The 16,912-nt window shown below is 38.8% G+C and overlaps 1 protein-coding gene across 1 annotated transcript in view; it reads left to right on the top strand.

Annotated features, from left to right (window-relative positions):
• TENM2 (teneurin transmembrane protein 2) overlaps window positions 1-16,912 on the top strand; it is a 1,113,792-nt gene that overhangs the window by 247,385 nt on the left and 849,495 nt on the right. Inside the window, exon 5 of the mRNA XM_048487386.1 lies at window positions 5,874-6,149. Coding sequence (XP_048343343.1) covers window positions 5,874-6,149 — 276 coding nt within the window. The remainder of the gene's footprint in view (window positions 1-5,873; window positions 6,150-16,912) is intronic.

Raw genomic sequence — 16,912 nt, 5'->3', positions numbered from 1 at the left:
CTCACCCCATCATAGAACACATAGCATTGTGTAGTGGGCTGGACAAATAAAACTTTTAAGCATGATTTGATATTTGCATGATAGAATTAAGTTAACTTCTTCAACCCAACTTATTATTTCAATTGAAACAAGTGGTTTACTTAAAAATTGATAGTAAATATTCTGCATTTTAGCACATTTCGAAAGAAATGCTTCAGGTAAAAGTTGGAAGTTCTACTGTGGGCTTACTGTATGTCAAAAGATTTGTGATTCCCAACATTTGTGATTTGTGATTCCAACATTGTGATTCCAACAACTTAGAAAATGGAATATTGCTGGTTCTGGTTTGGATTGTGCCTGCCAGTTTCAGGACTGTGTGGAGTCAAAGCAGAGAATCTTTCTTGCAGCTCACCTTGCACCCTGCTGGGATAGCAGTAACATGAGATGGAATGTGCATCTGCTGTCATTTAGTTACCATCTTGAATCTTCTTCAGCTTGCCTTGGATCCTATGGTGATGTGTGTTGGGGGGGCGGGGGCATTTGCTGCAGCTCACTCAAACTGGCCCTGAGTTTGTGTAACAGTCCCACAAATCTACAGACTACTTTTAAGTCAAAATACAATTCTGATATGTGTTCCTTACTGTCAGCATTCTGTCATCTTATCTTAAATCATATCAGATGGGTTCTGGTAACTACTTTTAAAAATCTATAAATCTTTTATTAGTGTGTTTTCCCCATCTTGGTACTTCTTCACCAGTTTTATTTTGCTGTGTATTCCTAGCTTTGATAAAAATGTCAATACTTGTCAATAAATTGTGCATTTTGTCATGCAGTGCAGACCCAGACTATTTTTAATTCATGATCATTGTTGGTTGAATAGTATATTTTAGTTTTTAAAAGAAAGTGTAGTGATTCTGATCTATCAGGATTGGATATGTGGATATAACAGTCATGGGTTTACCAGTTAGCATGAAAGAATATAAATGTGTGGTTGAAAAGATTACTCTAAATTTGGAAAACAAAATGGAAAGCTTGTTCTACAGTAAATCATGTTATGTTCACATAAAAAAGGAATAAGGAAATATGCAAGCATGACATAATGTTTTTCTGCCTGTCAGAAATGGGCTTCTCATACTGAATGAATGTGGGTGTTATGCAGTGGTGTAGCACTAACGGGGCGGGGCGTGCACGATGCCCCAGGTGTACAATGCAGCAGGGGTATGACCGGGGCGTGGAGGGGGCACAGGGCACATGTGTTCCCCGGGCAGTTCCCCCTCACTCCGTCCCTGCTGTTATGTGCCACACAGACATATCTGAGAATCATTTTAATGCAAATGATTATCAAATTCTGACCTGTAAATCAATGTGCCATGGAGCAGAGTAGCAAGCTGCAGTACTGCAGTCAAAGCTTTGCTCACAACCTGAGTTCTATCCTGATAGAAGTCGGTTTCAGGTAGCCAGCTCAAGGTTGACTCAGCCTTCCATCCTTCTGAAGTCAGTAAAATGAGAACCCAGCTTGCTGTGGGTAAAATGTAGATGAGTAAGGAAGGCAATGGCAAACCATCTTGTAAATATAGTCCTCCCAGTAAACATTGTGATGAGATATTACCCCATGGGTGACTAATGACCCGGTGCTTGCACAGGGAACTACCTTTACCTAAATCACTTAAGTCATTTAGACATTAGGCAATTTTGTTTTTAAAGAACTGTAGGGCATTTTTTTAAAAAAAAACCAACAACATTAAGTGCTAGGAAAAATCATTAAAATGATTTTTGGAACCTTATTTGGAAGCAGGAATGCTTGACTACTTACCAGTTTAACTTACTTTCTGTTTGCCACTGGGAATTAAACAGCCAGTTAATTCAGGGACTGTTTGCAGCTTGTTCATGTATATTCACAGGAATAGGCTATTTGCAGCCATCAGAAGTGAACTTTGTACTCAGCAAGGCGGAAAGGCTCAGAAGTTGATCCGCTGATCTCTTCTTCTGGAAATTTTGCTGCCTTCCAGACTTGCTGTGAGATGCACCAGATTTAGGGTATGGCTGTTGGTTTGTGTTTCAGAGAAAATGAGAGAAACTGGCTTTCTGTTCTCCCTTTTGTACTGTGTACAATCTTCATTGGCTAGCTCAGATCACAAGGGGTTTTCAAGTTAATCACTAGCACCTCAAAATTTAACCCAGAAACTATTGTTGTAATACTAATATCATCATCAACAACAACTTTATTGTAGAACCATAGGCTATCACAATATTACAGTATCAAAACACATAGATCAGCATAATACACAAGCAAAAAGATTTAACAGCTAAAACTCAAATATATGGACACTCAGTCCCTCTCAGTTTCCCCTTCCAGTGTATCTAAATTAGAGTCAAACATATCTTGTGCAAGTTTTGGTTTGACTGTTTACTTCTGTAAGTTTTTTTATCTTTGAGGATGCCAAAGCAAAGAGGCCAACCCTATAGAATATGTAAGGATCCGAATCTGAAAAAAGAAAGTTGTTATCTGGATCAGAGTATACCTGGGGCATAGATATAAAACTGTGAAGGAACTTGGCCCTAGGCTCAGCATACAGGGGGGCAGTTCAATACATAATGAGGTAGATCCTCTATTTCACATCTGCAAATACAGATTCATTGCTCTACTGGTATTTGAGCGTATCTGCCTTCTAGATAATTTGGCCCCTTCCGCACACGCAAAATAATGCATTTTCAAACCACTTTCGCAACTGTTTGCAAGTGAATTTTGCTATTCTGCACAGCTTCAAAGAGCACTGAAAGCAGTTTGAAAGTGCATTATTCTGCATGTGCGGAATGAGCCTTTGTTAGCATTGATTGAAATCCTAGTGCTGTCAGAGCCTTCCTTATATTATACTGAGTTATGCCAACAAGATGGGGGGCTCTGTAATGATCTTTTTTGATGCGGCTATACCAAGGAGCAACTTGGAATGTAAAATTATATCTCTGTCCATAGAATTATCGCCTTTAAATATCCAGTCCTGAAGGTCAAGACTAGAAGATGACGAAAACAGTAAATCATCTGGTGCTGAGAAACTATGCAAGACATTGTTTAAAGAGGTGTTACGTAACTTCAAAACCTTTAATAGTATCTTTTTAAAGGTTTGTTAAGAAAGGGCCACTATTTAAATTTGAAATTGATCAGGGTGAACAGCACTATATTTAAATATTTTTTGTCTAGGAAAGAGGAATTATTGCTAAATTATCCAAAGCTATTAAAAGAAACTCATAGCCTTTACCTTGATCTGACTATGTCAGAAAAGGAATCGTGTACCAAAATAATTTTCTCTTTCCTTGTAGAGGTACTAAATATAGGAAGTCCCCACGTCATCTATTAATCTGCTTGCTAGAAAGTATATTCTTCATAACCACAGATTCCAACAATAGAAGATGCACATATCGACCAACAGAAATGAAAGGGACTAAACATTTCCACAGTTAGTTCTGATACTACACCGAGATGAAGGTCTGGAACAAACATTTATCTATTAGATTAATTTAGTCTTCAAAGTGGCTTACAACATTGTAAAATACAATCTTAACTTCCCTTTTCCATCCTTTTTCCAATACATCACCCCTTTTGTTGAGCAAATAATTCAGTACCAATGCAAGAGATCTGAAGTGTCCTGAAAGCCAGAACAGTAGGAGCCAAGTACTTCCCTGTCTCTAATGTCAGAATAGTAGCTGCAGGCAGCCCAATCCAGAAGGGGGAGCAAATCCCCCTCTGGAGTCAGTGCATCCCTGCACCAGTGGGAGTGCCCATTCTGTCAGCGCAAGGGTCAAATGTGCCAGCTGAGAGTCAACTTACCCTGGCAGTTGGGCACTGCACCGCTCCATAGCGCCTGATCAAGAAACTGGCTCTGTCGCCTAGGCCCTCCAGTGCAAAACACTGCCAGCTTGGCTGGGGGCATTTGCAGGGAAGGCCAGAGGGTGAGGCCAATCTTAGTTGGCTCCACCAGCAGAGATATGCCATGATTTTCATGGCGTATCTTTGTCCTCCATATGGTGAGTTTGTGTTTTTTTTACTTTTTCAGGCTTCCTGCACTGCGGGAAAGCCCTTTGGAGTGGGCGGCAGAGCGGCGCTGTCCTCATTTGCCAGGCCTGTCTGAATTGGGCTGTTAGCTGGTTCGCTCCCTCTGAGACCTCATGAGACTTACATGAATTCCAGCTCATCAGCTTAGTTAAGATTGGGAAAGATCCCCTGGATGGGATTCCACAGATTCAATGGTGCTAGAGAAGAAAGTCTTCACCAATATCATTGCTATTAAACTTCGGGTGTATTATTTACACAGATAACATGTAAATCAGTTAGTGATAAAATTAATAAAGGGTATTCTATGTAAACAGTTGGTTTGGTTCACGAGATGGTGTTTCTGTTCTGATGCATTTCTCATGAAAAAAATAGTTAGCTGATTCTGGAAGCCAAGTGCATTTTGCTCAGCATTTCAAAAAAGAAATGGCTGGAAAAGTGATCTCCTTATCTCTTTGTCTTTTTCATTATGCTAGATGTGATCACATACAAAATAACAAGAGGAATCATTAAGTTCATTTTTGGTATCAAATGTTACACTTTTTATGGCAAAACAAAATGTTAAGCAGAGTGTAAACAACTGGGCATTTAAAGGCTATTATATTCTGCAGTGTAATGATAACATATTTTACTATATTTGTAAAACAGCCTAATTAAATTAGTATATTCATAATTTGATTGTGTTTATGTCTGCATTTGTTTCTAAAAAGTAGATTACAGGGGTTAAACATCTCTGTATTTTCTTGTTGGGAATTATATTAGGATCATTGAAGAACAGTGCATTCTTCATTGTTGTTTCATTATGTCCTTTAGTTACTAATAAAACTTCTGTTCAGCTGTCTTTTTGACATCAGTATCAGTGCACCTGTTATTGTGCTCACTTTATGTAATTTTATAATTTCTAAAAAAATCTATTAGTTGCTCCCAATTCACATTACTCATTCACATTACTCATTTACTCATGTAACCTTACTTTAAAATGTGAAGGTGTAGTGAAACCAATGTATGGCAACAGTATCATTTCTAGATTTCTTAGGTCAAACCTGATATTATAAATGAAAAATAAAAAATAAATCAGGAGAGAGAACTACAAAATGTAATGTTGAAATGAAAATTGTTACCAAATGACTTTATTGTCTGGAGTTGCCAACTATCAACTTACAAACTTTACCAACGTTTTAAGAATGTAAGTTTTATGACCAGGGCACATACAAAGTAACAATCTAAAATTAATAGTGACTGTGTTTTCTTTGCAATAAATATATTATCCAGATGGCATGCTGGTTTTGAATTACCATTTCATTGTTACTCCATTTCTTCTAATATGGATTGCCTATTGCGAGGACAGTTGTTATTGATTTTTGGGATACATTTCTCTCTATATCTAAACAAATATCTGCATATCACCATTAAGATTTTTCAACATATTCTGGTTACTGGCTTTTTGGTTATTAAGTTGTTGTTTTTTGCTATCAATGAATAATATAATGCACACAAGACTTTAGAGGTTCATCATAGGCCTCCATCTTCTTACCAAAATATCAGGTCCCATTAGTTTTAAAATGTTCACAAAGCAAAACATTCCACAAAAAGATGAGCACATGATAGTGAAAGTGAATTCAGTCTTAACTAGGTATACTCTTTTATTGAACCCTTGTTTCATACATATTGTTCTGTCTGAACAGCCTTGACAATACCTGCACAACCTAGTACTTTACATGTTATGGTTCTGCATGAATGGGAAGGTAAAAAGGTCTGTTACTTTCTTTTCAAATACATTTACATTTATTTTTAAAAGCTTTCACTTAGATTTTGATTTCTTCTTTTTCTTCTTCTGCTTTCTCAGGAACTAACTTCACCCTTGCTGAACTAGGAATTTGTGAGCCCTCTCCCCATCGAAGTGACTACTGCTCAGACATAGGAATACTTCATCAAGGTTATTCGCTCAGCACTGGGTCTGATGCTGACTCAGACACAGAGGGAGGAATGTCTCCAGAGCACGCCATACGACTGTGGGGTAGAGGGATTAAATCCAGGCGCAGTTCCGGTCTGTCAAGTCGTGAAAATTCTGCACTCACCTTGACTGATTCTGACAATGAAAATAAATCAGATGAGGAAAACGGTAGGCCTGTTTCTCCAGTAAATTTCTTAATATACCTCTGCCAGTGTTTTACCATATGATATGGGTCATAGGTTTTATTTTCCTTTTTTCCTACAAAATATAAATGTGCTGAAAATAACAGGTTAATCTCCAACTGTGGTAAGCAACTTCCAGTCCTCAAATGTGTAGGATCTCCTTACAAACATAGATATTTCATTTTTTAAATGGACAGACCCCTAGCCCTCCAACAGTTTGGAATGTAAAAACAAAGACCTTTCTTCATTCAATATGTAAACTGCCCTTTTAAGGCAGCTAGTATTTAGTCATATTCCTATTCTCCATTAAATTGCAAACCAATTTAGTATTGCGGAAAATAAATTTGAAGCTTTTCCTTTAACTTTTTGCTAAGTCTCAATTTTGTTTTAAATTGGTGTACAAGTTTTTTTATGCCAAGTATCATTTAAGATTAGTACTTCTCTGCATTATCAGGTTTCATAATAAATTGAAGAATAAACATGCTAACACCAACTAGAGACCACATATAAAAACCTATAGGATGAACATGAGCTCCTTTATATGCCCATGAGCTCTTTTAAAATGTATTATTTAATGTATTTTACAGTTTAAGGATACCAACCATATTGATCGTTTTGGCCACTGGTTTTCTAGAGATATAAGGTGAATGAAGTTCAGTTCAGCCCAGCATTGAGAATATACATCTGTCTCAAGCCACAGTATGTATACAATAGCATACCACAGACCATTATTGGATAGATGCCAAGGTGTCAGGGTTTTTTAAAAAAATCAATATTAAATGTTAATATTTCAACTATGGAAGAACGCTTTTTTAAAAGTAGGCATTAGGAAAATAAAGATTCCTTGTATCATATAAATGTGGTTCTAAAGTTTATATACACAGCTTAAATTATTGTTATACAAGCAGAAATATAATTGTTAGTAAACTTCTTGTTTTTCTGTTTGAAAAATCCTGTTTAGGTCAAGAAAATCAATGTGTTTTCACATCACTGATTTTATGAAGTTTGGAGCTATATTATCATATAGATTGACAGGTGCCCCACTGGCTCAGTACCACAGCACGGACACTTACAAAGCTATCATTAATTTCTCACGCTTGTGCCCAGCAGTGGTTTCCTACATAATAAACACGGTGTCCTTCAAGATCCAAATCAATAACCTGTTAGGTATGCGCCTCTTGAAGAGGTGTAACAAGAATCTATACTTTAGGCAAAAAACACTCCCTCTATGTAATTCTGATCTGCTGGACACATAGACTCTTGGAGGAGGGAAATTTTCTTCTTCCACCTGCTCATGTGAATTGTATTTGTGATGAATGGATTTCACTGAATTCATTTCAAGTCATTTCGTTTTCCACAATCCATGGTTCAGCTGCTATATTAAACACACTTAACGGCTCTAAAAAACTGGCATTTTGATACTGAATGCTAATCACAGATTATATCATTCCACTTCAAAATAATAAACTGTCAATTTTCTTTTGGTATTAAATCAATTTTGGCACTTTCCTGTACATTTCCAAGTAGCTTAGTGGAAGCTTAATTGCAATAAATCACTCTAACATGAATATTTTCAACACTGGTGCTAATTCTAATTCACACACCAAGCTTAGGGGATACCTCTTCGCTTTCAGAGCTGGTAAAATTGAAGTTTATTTTAAAGTGCAACTATATGAGCTTTGCATTATTAGTAGGTTTGAAACACGTGTTAAGTGAAGTAATGTTTTGCAATTATCATGCAAAACTCTTTTTTGAAATAAGTAGGCATTGGAGGCTAAGTATGCAAAATCACATATAACCTTCTTAGCAGCATTCTAGAGCTTTTATGTCAAGAACTGATCCAGGTTGTATTACTTATATGTATTTCTGATCCAATGCCACCATTTTAAGACCTACACCAATGAAAGCTGCCAGTTAATTGTATCTTGAATTCAGACATGTTGCTTTAACATGCTATTAATAAGGTCAAACCTTAGCATTAGCAACTGGAGTATCACTACCACTCAGAGACACAAGATGTAAAATTAAACTTGCAACCAAGTTTTACCATTAATGAATGAATCAATGAATTAAACATAAAAGCAAAGCGAATATAATTTCAGTAATAAAGTCAAACAGGGTAGACTGTTCAACCATATCAAAGGAGGCAGAGAGGATAAGAAGGATAACTGAGAATTTTGGATTTGCATTGAAGAGATGGTGGGTGATTTAGTAAATGGCAATATCAGTGGAGAGAAGAGGGAAGAAATTAGTTTGTAGAGGTTTGAGAAAGAAGTTGGGTGCAACCACCAAGATAGCAATAGTCGAGGCAAAAACTAGGAAGAAAATCTGAGCAAGGTAGCAATGACCTTTTGAAGACAAGGGAATCACTTTGAGTACAATTCAGAGGGGTGGTGAATGGGACTTTGGAAGAGATGTGGGATTGCAGTGGTGCAGGTGCCAATTCCACCAGTGTAAGGGGCAAATATGCTGGCATAGGGCTATTATGCCAGCAGCAACTTTACAGTGCCTGCATCTGATAATGATAAAAAGAGTACATGTAGTTGTCAGAGAGTTGTCAGAGAGGTTCACTAGGTCAATTAATTAATCAAGTGAAACAAAATAAGATTAAAGCCCTTTCCACACGGGCGATATACAACGGCTCAGGGACGGCAAAAACACCACTTTTGCAAAGCAGTGTCTTCCCATCGGCGCGGTGTGAACTGCACTGCTGGGAAGACGCTGCTTCCCCCGTCACCTCCACTCACCGTCATGTCCAGCGCCTCCAAGGCAACGCTGGACATGACAGTGAGTGGAGCGGGCTGACTGAGAGGCGGCTCCATGCAAAGCCGCCTCTCCGGATGGGGGGGAGTAGGGGCCACTCCCATACTAGCGTGCAAACGGTCCCCGAGCCTCCACCGGCATAAATTATGCCGGTGGAGGCTCGTTTCCGCCCATGTGCGGAAAGAGCCAAAGAGATAGAATGAGTGATATAATGTTGGAAAGTAGTGCCAAAAGGCAGACAGAAAGTAAAGTAAACTAGATAGACTGAAATGGGGAATAGAACTGAGCAGAAGCCAATGATATTAATTCTGCCTAACAATGAATGTATGTTTATCATAAACATGCCTGAATAGATATCATTCTATAAGCTGCTTTGTTGTGTACTGAGTGGCTTCCTCTCTTAGTTCAGGTATCAAAGAATGCTAGGAAAGTGGTTAAATATCAGGCAAGAAGATGGAGAATGGAGAATTAACTAAAGAATGTAATAGGAGAAAGTGTTAACAGTGAAAAGTAGATATAAAGTCAAAAGTAGAAGCAAAGATATCAGGCACATCAAGCTATCATGTTCAACACTAATGAAAACAATTGTATTGGTTTTGGAGTGGGGGAGCACTGTCCATTCCAGTACCTAAACATAATCTGATATTGTATTCATGAACAGGAACATTAAGACACAATATATAGGAAAATATACAATTCTAAAAAGATTGTCCTGTGGAATCTTTTTCTGAACAATTAAATACTTTTTTTTAAAAAAGCTTATTTTTAAAGATGGCATCCCTGCCCTTGATGGCACACCAGAAATATCTGTTCTGGCAATCCAATAAATTCATGGAGTTTTCTAGAGGAAGGACAAGCATGAATGATTCTACACCAACCCAGTCATCTGTGTCCACAGGCCCATGTTCTTTTAAGGAATAAAATATCCAGGAAAAGTATCAGAATCAAGAGTATGCCTTTCAGTACAATCCAGGGGAAGGAGGACTGCTGAGAAGGGTGTGTGACACTGGTGTTAATGTCTCTTAGGCCAACATAAGAGGGATTTACACCAGCACAGAGGCACTTATTTCACAGATGCCATTCTTTGTTCTAACCTAGCACTATTCTACCCTTTACCTTCTGATCTGCCATCCCTTATATTTCAGTTACCAACATCTGAGTCTTAGGAGACTTGGTAACTCTAACACTATTGAAGGGTAAGGAATATTCATGTATAATCAATCAGAAATTGATTAATGTATTGAGATATTTAAAGTACTGTTCCGTACAGTATGGTATGACTGACTGGAATTTGATAGTGGAAACCCAGGTTCAGAGCAGCCATGGAATTAACTATTTGATCTGGCCGGTAACCATCGTTCAGCCTGACCTACTTCACTTGATAATAGGGTGAGAAGTACTGTTCCTTGGAGGACATGGGATATAAATGTAAAAAAATAATAAATAATTATTTTGTTATTTTATAGATGATAAATACATGATTTGACAATAATTATCAAATTTAATATCAGGTATTATTGTGAACCATGTATATATTTAAGGCAATATCTTTTATACACAGGAATTAGGTACAAAATTCAGTAGCTATAAAAATTTGTTGATAAGTTCTGTTGGTGGAATTCAGTGTAGCAAAGCCCAACTGTGGGGGGAAATTGAAAATGAAAGCAGTTAAATGTTTAGATACCAGCATCAATCGCTTCTAAATGTTGCAAAAATATGGTGTGTAGATATCGGGAATTTTTTTTCCCAGATGGTTAGAACTCTAACTAGTTTAATACTTTGATCACCTGTGTGATCCTTGCGAAAGCAATTTTGACGTTTTAATATAAAGCTGTTTAATTAGAAAGGAATATTGAAATGTCACAAAATATTTGCTTAAAGACACAAATACATTTTTTAAAAGTCACTGAGTTTATCTCTTCATTGGATTTTCACAACGTATTTTATTTAATATTCATAAGCGTGATATTTTACTTTTTTTGTTCACAAATAATAGTTGGATCTCAGATAATGTAAAAAAAACCCACTGAAGAAAAAAATTGGTCGTCTTCCACCTTTGATTGGTAATCAAGACCAGAAAAAGTTTTAAACATTCCTGAAGTTTCATTTAAAAAGTTATTACAACACACACATCCTAAACTTTAAGACTGGAATGTGTACCACTTAATTCATACATATGTATCTTCACAAACATAGATGGGTCTCACTCTAGGACAACTTAATGCAAGATGCTGGACCAGACCAGAGTCCATCTAGTCTAGCACTCTGCTATTCGCAGTGGTGCACCAGATGCCTTTGGGAGCTCGCATGCAGGATGTGAAAGTAATGGCCTTCTGTTGCAGTTGCTCCCAAACACCTGGTCTGCTGAGGCATTTGCAATCTCAGATCAATAAGAATCAAGATTGGTAGCCAAAGATGAACTTTCAAACAGTGCAGCACTCCACACAATCTCGTGATCGAACGCGCAGTCTGCTCAGCGGCTCTATCTTCCTTGTCCTGATTGGCTGTTGCGCTGTATTGGGGTGGGAATTTTTAAAAACTTTTTTTTGCGCAGCTACGTCACCATGCTCATGCGTAGATAGGTCGGTAGCTATTTTTTGTGCTAAGCTACATTTATGCGCGGCTTTGGCATTCTTTACCCACGCAACTGCGCTGGCACAAAAGTCTAATTTTAGCGAACAGTCAGCACAGAAATCACATTCTATGCAGCCATGTTTCAATGTAGCCTCCACCGGTGTGAAACAAAAAAAAGGGCTACGCGTGCTTCGCACACAGCCCACTGAGCTCTGATTGGCTGGAAGGCTCCGCGTCACTCCCTACAGCAGGAAAATGAATCTAGATCCAACCCCTGAACCTCCCCACTGATCTGGGTTCAGCACGTGTTATTTAAAAAGGTGCATTTTCATGCAGGTTCTTAAAAAACATGTGATAAGGGGGAGCAGGAGCACCAGAACTGGAATGAATCTGTGTTCAGTGGTTGAGCGGTGTGAAGTTCTTGCTGAGACCTGGATATTTCACATGAGTATCACAAGATTAATTGACTGTGGGGATTTCATTTAAGAGATTCTGAGACTATGTCACACTTATGAGGAATTTTAGCATTAACTCCCCCCACTCTCCACCCCCGATAATTTAATAGTTTTAGGGAGGTTGTATTTTGGGCCTCCCTTACTCTAAGGTCCTAAACTGTTGTTTACTTAGTGTATTACTTAGCTTTGAGGACAGAGCAATCATATGTTTTCATTTGAGTTTGAAATTCTGACTTTAAATAATGAAATACATTTTATAGATTTTTTGTCTTGAAATTAAACACCACGCTGTTAAAAAATAATGCATTTGAGAAGACAAGGAACAGGGTGTAGAGATAGAACTTTCTGTTGATTGCAGAGGAATTATAAGAATATGGAAGGCTACATGTTCTTCTCAACCTATTTTTGTTTGGCATTTATTCCCTGCTGAGATCCCAGTTTGTGTGAAGGTATAACGCCAGGAGGTGTAGCAACAAGGCTATAGGAAACAGGCAATATGCGAACATTTTTTGTTTATTAGAGGCATAAATTACATTCACTAATGTTAAAAGGATTAATGGTGATGGGGTTTTTCTCAACACTGGATTAATTTTCGAAGATTGAAAGGCTACCTTGTTTTTCCTCTGGATATAGTTGTTGAGATCTATAGGGAATGGAAGCAAAACCTTCACAAGTGTTTTCCTTTTGGAGTTCTCTGCAATTATTTTTAAATTTAATATTTGAAATATTGTTTGTTATAAAAGAATAGGCTCACCTATGCTCTGAAAATTCTGTTTCTGCAAATAAAAAAAGTTTGGACAGTTATTAGCAGTTTTGAGATACTATGGAAAACTGTGGTTTTGTTAATGTACATACTTCTGAAAGCTCTAGTGTAGAAATGACCAAATTCTAACTTACAAGTTGCATGAGGTGAGAAGTATCAGTACATCACCTAACAAATGTTCTTTTTGAAGAAGCTATTTTACAGTTCTTTGAAAACTAATGGTTTGAGTCTATGAACTATGTTCAGTATTGACATTGTTACTGTGGGTTATCAAATGGTATACCCTAGAATTTGTCAATGTGGTTGTGGTGGCTCTCTGTTTCATGGGCACCAAGCCACTCTCCCCACCAGATCCAGCACACACCTCCCTAATCCCTGCATGCCCTCTCTCACCCGCCCCCCCAAGACCAAGCCAGACCTGGCAAGTTTTGAGCAGGACCTGGGAGAAGTCCCCTTCCTCCTCCCCATCTCCCACCCCCCAATGACCAAGCCAGGCCCTGTGGGGCACCTGTTGTAAGCCACTGAAGCCTCATAGGACCAAGCAGAAATCCCCTCTCCATCCACCCATTCCAAAATCTAGCCTGCCTGCTCTCCTTCACCCCCAAAATAGGACCATGGTAGGAAGCTGTCCTCTTTCCTGGTCCAGGCAAGCACCCTCCCCATTCTCCCACCACCCTCCACCACCCAAAAGACCAAGGCAAATATTTACCTGGTGGAAGAAGCAAAAGGTAAGTTGGGGTGAGAGAAGCAGTGAGGAGGGTGGGAGAAGGTGGGTGGGCAGGAGAAGTGGCAGCCCTCCCACCAGCCTGATCAATCCCCTGTCCTCCCCCTCCCCCTATCTAGAGTCCTTTTATTTTAATTTCAAATGTCATTTACTACTAGTTCTACATAAGGTTTTTTGATTTAGAAGAGCTTGTTTCTGTCATACCATATGATGGCACTCTCATTCTAAAGAGTCTCCATAAAGCCCTTTCAAAAATTTCATCTTGAGCTGTTAAATAGGGAAGTGAGTGGTAGGAATGAACCCATTACTGTGCACCTCTTCCCAAACAATTATAATCCTTATTAAAGGGCTCCCTGCACAAAATCCCAGTTGCTGTTTTGCAAAAGGGATCCGCATATTTAAGGTGTTCTATATGTACGTGGAGTTCATCATCATCAGTTAGATATACCCATGCAGAAGTCTAGTTCCACATACATTCTCCACTTGGATGGGAGATTGAAGCATAAGCAGTTAATATACATTAAAATGCTGTTATATTTAATCATGGGTAAACATGAAATTCTCTCCTTTTTCCCTTACAAGACAATCCTGTAAGATTTCCTAGTGAAAATGTTTAGGTTTGAAGCATTATTTTTGTGTGTAATAGTATCAACAAGTTTGTTTTGTTATGATAACTTAGATTTCCATAGTACTTTTCTAGTTCATCTTTAATTGCTCATTTTTAAGTTCTTTGTCAGATATTATCACTTTCCTGTACTTTTGCAAATAAATGTTATTTTATTCTGTGCTGTACTTTATTGTTGCCAGTGGCAACCATGACAGTTAGCTGGTTAACAGAGATGGCCTTCAGCCTGCCATCACCAGCTGTGCCAGAAGATGGTGCCTTGATGCCAGTCTGAACAGAAGCCAGTCACCCAGCTGGGAAGGGAGGAACAGATGAACAAATCCCATTGGTCTGGGCCTGGAGAAGCTCTGCTGGCCATGAAAAAGTCTGAGGACAGATTTTGTGAGACAGGGAAAAATGTAAAAGTAAATGGAGGACAGGAAGCAGCTGCAGGAATGGTTGTGGTGGGTTTTCCGGACTCTGTGGCCGTGGTCTGGTGGATCTTGTTCCTAATGTTTCACCTGCATCTGTGGCTGGCATCTTCAGAGGTGTATCACAGAGGAAAGTCTGTTACACACTGTGTCCAGTGAGAAGAGAATGTTTAGTGGGGTATATATTGTCCATGTCCCAGGGTGGGGAACCAATCAGTAAGTGTTTGGGTGGAACTTGCTATGCAAAGATGTGGTTGATAGTATTATATTGCTGGGGGGTGGGGGAGCTTATCAGTCCAGGGAGTGATTCACATTTGCATGCCTTGCAGCATCAGCAGTATTGGTGAATTGAAATCCTGTGTTTGGGTGGAGTCCAGGAATGGTTTAGGGTCTGAGATGGAATGTGGATTGAGAGAAAGGGAGAGAGAGGAGATAAAACGTACCTGAAAAGAGGAGATGCAAAAGGAGAAAGCAGGGCAGTTCCCACCAGACCGAGAGAGTTTAGGTAGAACCATGGACTTTACCCTCTCTGTAAAGCCTTGTAAAGACTGCAGTAAACAAAGTGGAAACTAAATTTCAATCTTCTACACCTCTATGGAGAGAGCTACAGGGTGCATACACACACACAAGCACATGACAGACTAGTTAACGTTACTCTAATATCCCTTTCTGCTGCTCAGAGAGAATGGAATATTCAAGGATGTGGTAACAAGCAATTGAGACTTGAGTGGTACTCTGCTATGCATTTTTCACAATGTTGAAAAACGTCCGTTCCGTTTCGCCCAGGAAACTCTGATGCACAGATGGCCTGTGCCCTTGAGTGAGAACAAGACTTAAGTGCTACAGAGTACACAAGAATGCACACAAGAATACACAGAATACACATTTTATTGTTGTTGTTACTGTTGTTGTAATAGTAGTTATTGTTTTGTGAATTTAATTCTATTTGGGAGTAGCCGCTGTGGTGTTTGTTTTGGAGAATTGTATGTTGAATTTTCCCAAGTGAGTGTTTGTTTTGGAGATCGTATGTTGTTATGTTTAGGTGACCAGTTCCACAATTAAAATAAAGTAAAAGATATAGGTCTCCAAATATGCTTTCAGCAGCTAACAACACAATTCTGATCTGAGAGGCAGTCAGGGACAGCATTTCTTCTGCACAGCTCTATCGCCTAGAGGACTTTCTGGTGGCTCAGGGAGACATAAGAAACAAAAAAAAAACCTGCCCAGCCACTCAGAATCCCTTCATAGGAGAAAAAGGAGTTACACCACGCAAACACTACCCTAACATTAGCTTCACCCCTAGGAATGCCCCTGGAATGCCCCCAGTTGTGTTGGCCTACAGGTTAGGATGATGTAACTCTAGAGGTGGCAGCTGGAAATAGGTCAGACTCTGCGGACTTTTACAGCAACTGCCTGCCTCCCTGTTTGCCCTCCCAGACAGTGTATCACTTACTCCAGCCAGGAAGATATATGTATTGGCGTGAACCTTATGGCCATTGTGTCCTCCCCATCTGGATTAGGCTGCCACTAAACAATTTTAAAGGAAAATTAAGGAATAACCTGCACAAAAATTTACAACATTCAGACCTAAAGCTTAGCAGTCAGATGCAAGTGAGACTTCAAAATCTATCTACCATCCTTAATTCAGGCTGCTTTGACCAGAAATGGCAAGATAGCATGCAGTGAATAATCAGCATGGTAGCATACCATCACATTTTTTTCACATTTCTAGTCACAGCCCCCTGGATATCTTTCACAAACAATATAAAGCTAATAAAATGCCAAGACACAATAGTTTGGAATAGATGTGTTAAGACTGAACTCTAAATTGTGTGTTTTCTGTGGTTTTCAATGAAGACAATGAAAGTTTATTTTCTAATAGGAATGCCTGTTACCTTTATTTTGCTATCATTTTTTCTGCATTTTTATTACTGAAACTTATTTTGCATGCCAATTCATTTATATTATAATTTTGATGTTTGTAGGGAATAACTGAGTACGTACATATGTATACACACACACATATAGCAGTTTGATGTCAACCTGATTACTCTGTAATTCCATTTTGAAAGCAGGATATTGGGGGGTAGAAACTACAGTGTAATTTTCATTTTCTCTATCTCCTATCTTTCGGTTAAAAGCCTACAATTGCCAGCTACACTCTAATGAAGTTGATGTATATTCTTCCAAGCCCTGACTTGGATGGCCCAGGCTAGCCAGATTTCAGAAGCTAAACATGGTCTGCCCGGAATTTGGATGGGCGATCACCAAAGAAGTACAGATCACAATGCAGGGGCAGGAAATGGCAAACCACCTCTGAACATCTCTTGCCAAGGAAACCTTGCAGGGCTACCATAGTCAATTGTGATTTGACAGCACTTTTCATCACCAAGTTCTTCCAATATGGTAACAAATATGTCATTGATTCAATAACA

The sequence above is a fragment of the Sphaerodactylus townsendi genome, linkage group LG03 (assembly GCF_021028975.2).
Source record: "Sphaerodactylus townsendi isolate TG3544 linkage group LG03, MPM_Stown_v2.3, whole genome shotgun sequence".
Classification (NCBI taxonomy): domain Eukaryota; kingdom Metazoa; phylum Chordata; class Lepidosauria; order Squamata; family Sphaerodactylidae; genus Sphaerodactylus; species Sphaerodactylus townsendi.
This window is presented reverse-complemented; position numbering and strand designations above follow the sequence as displayed.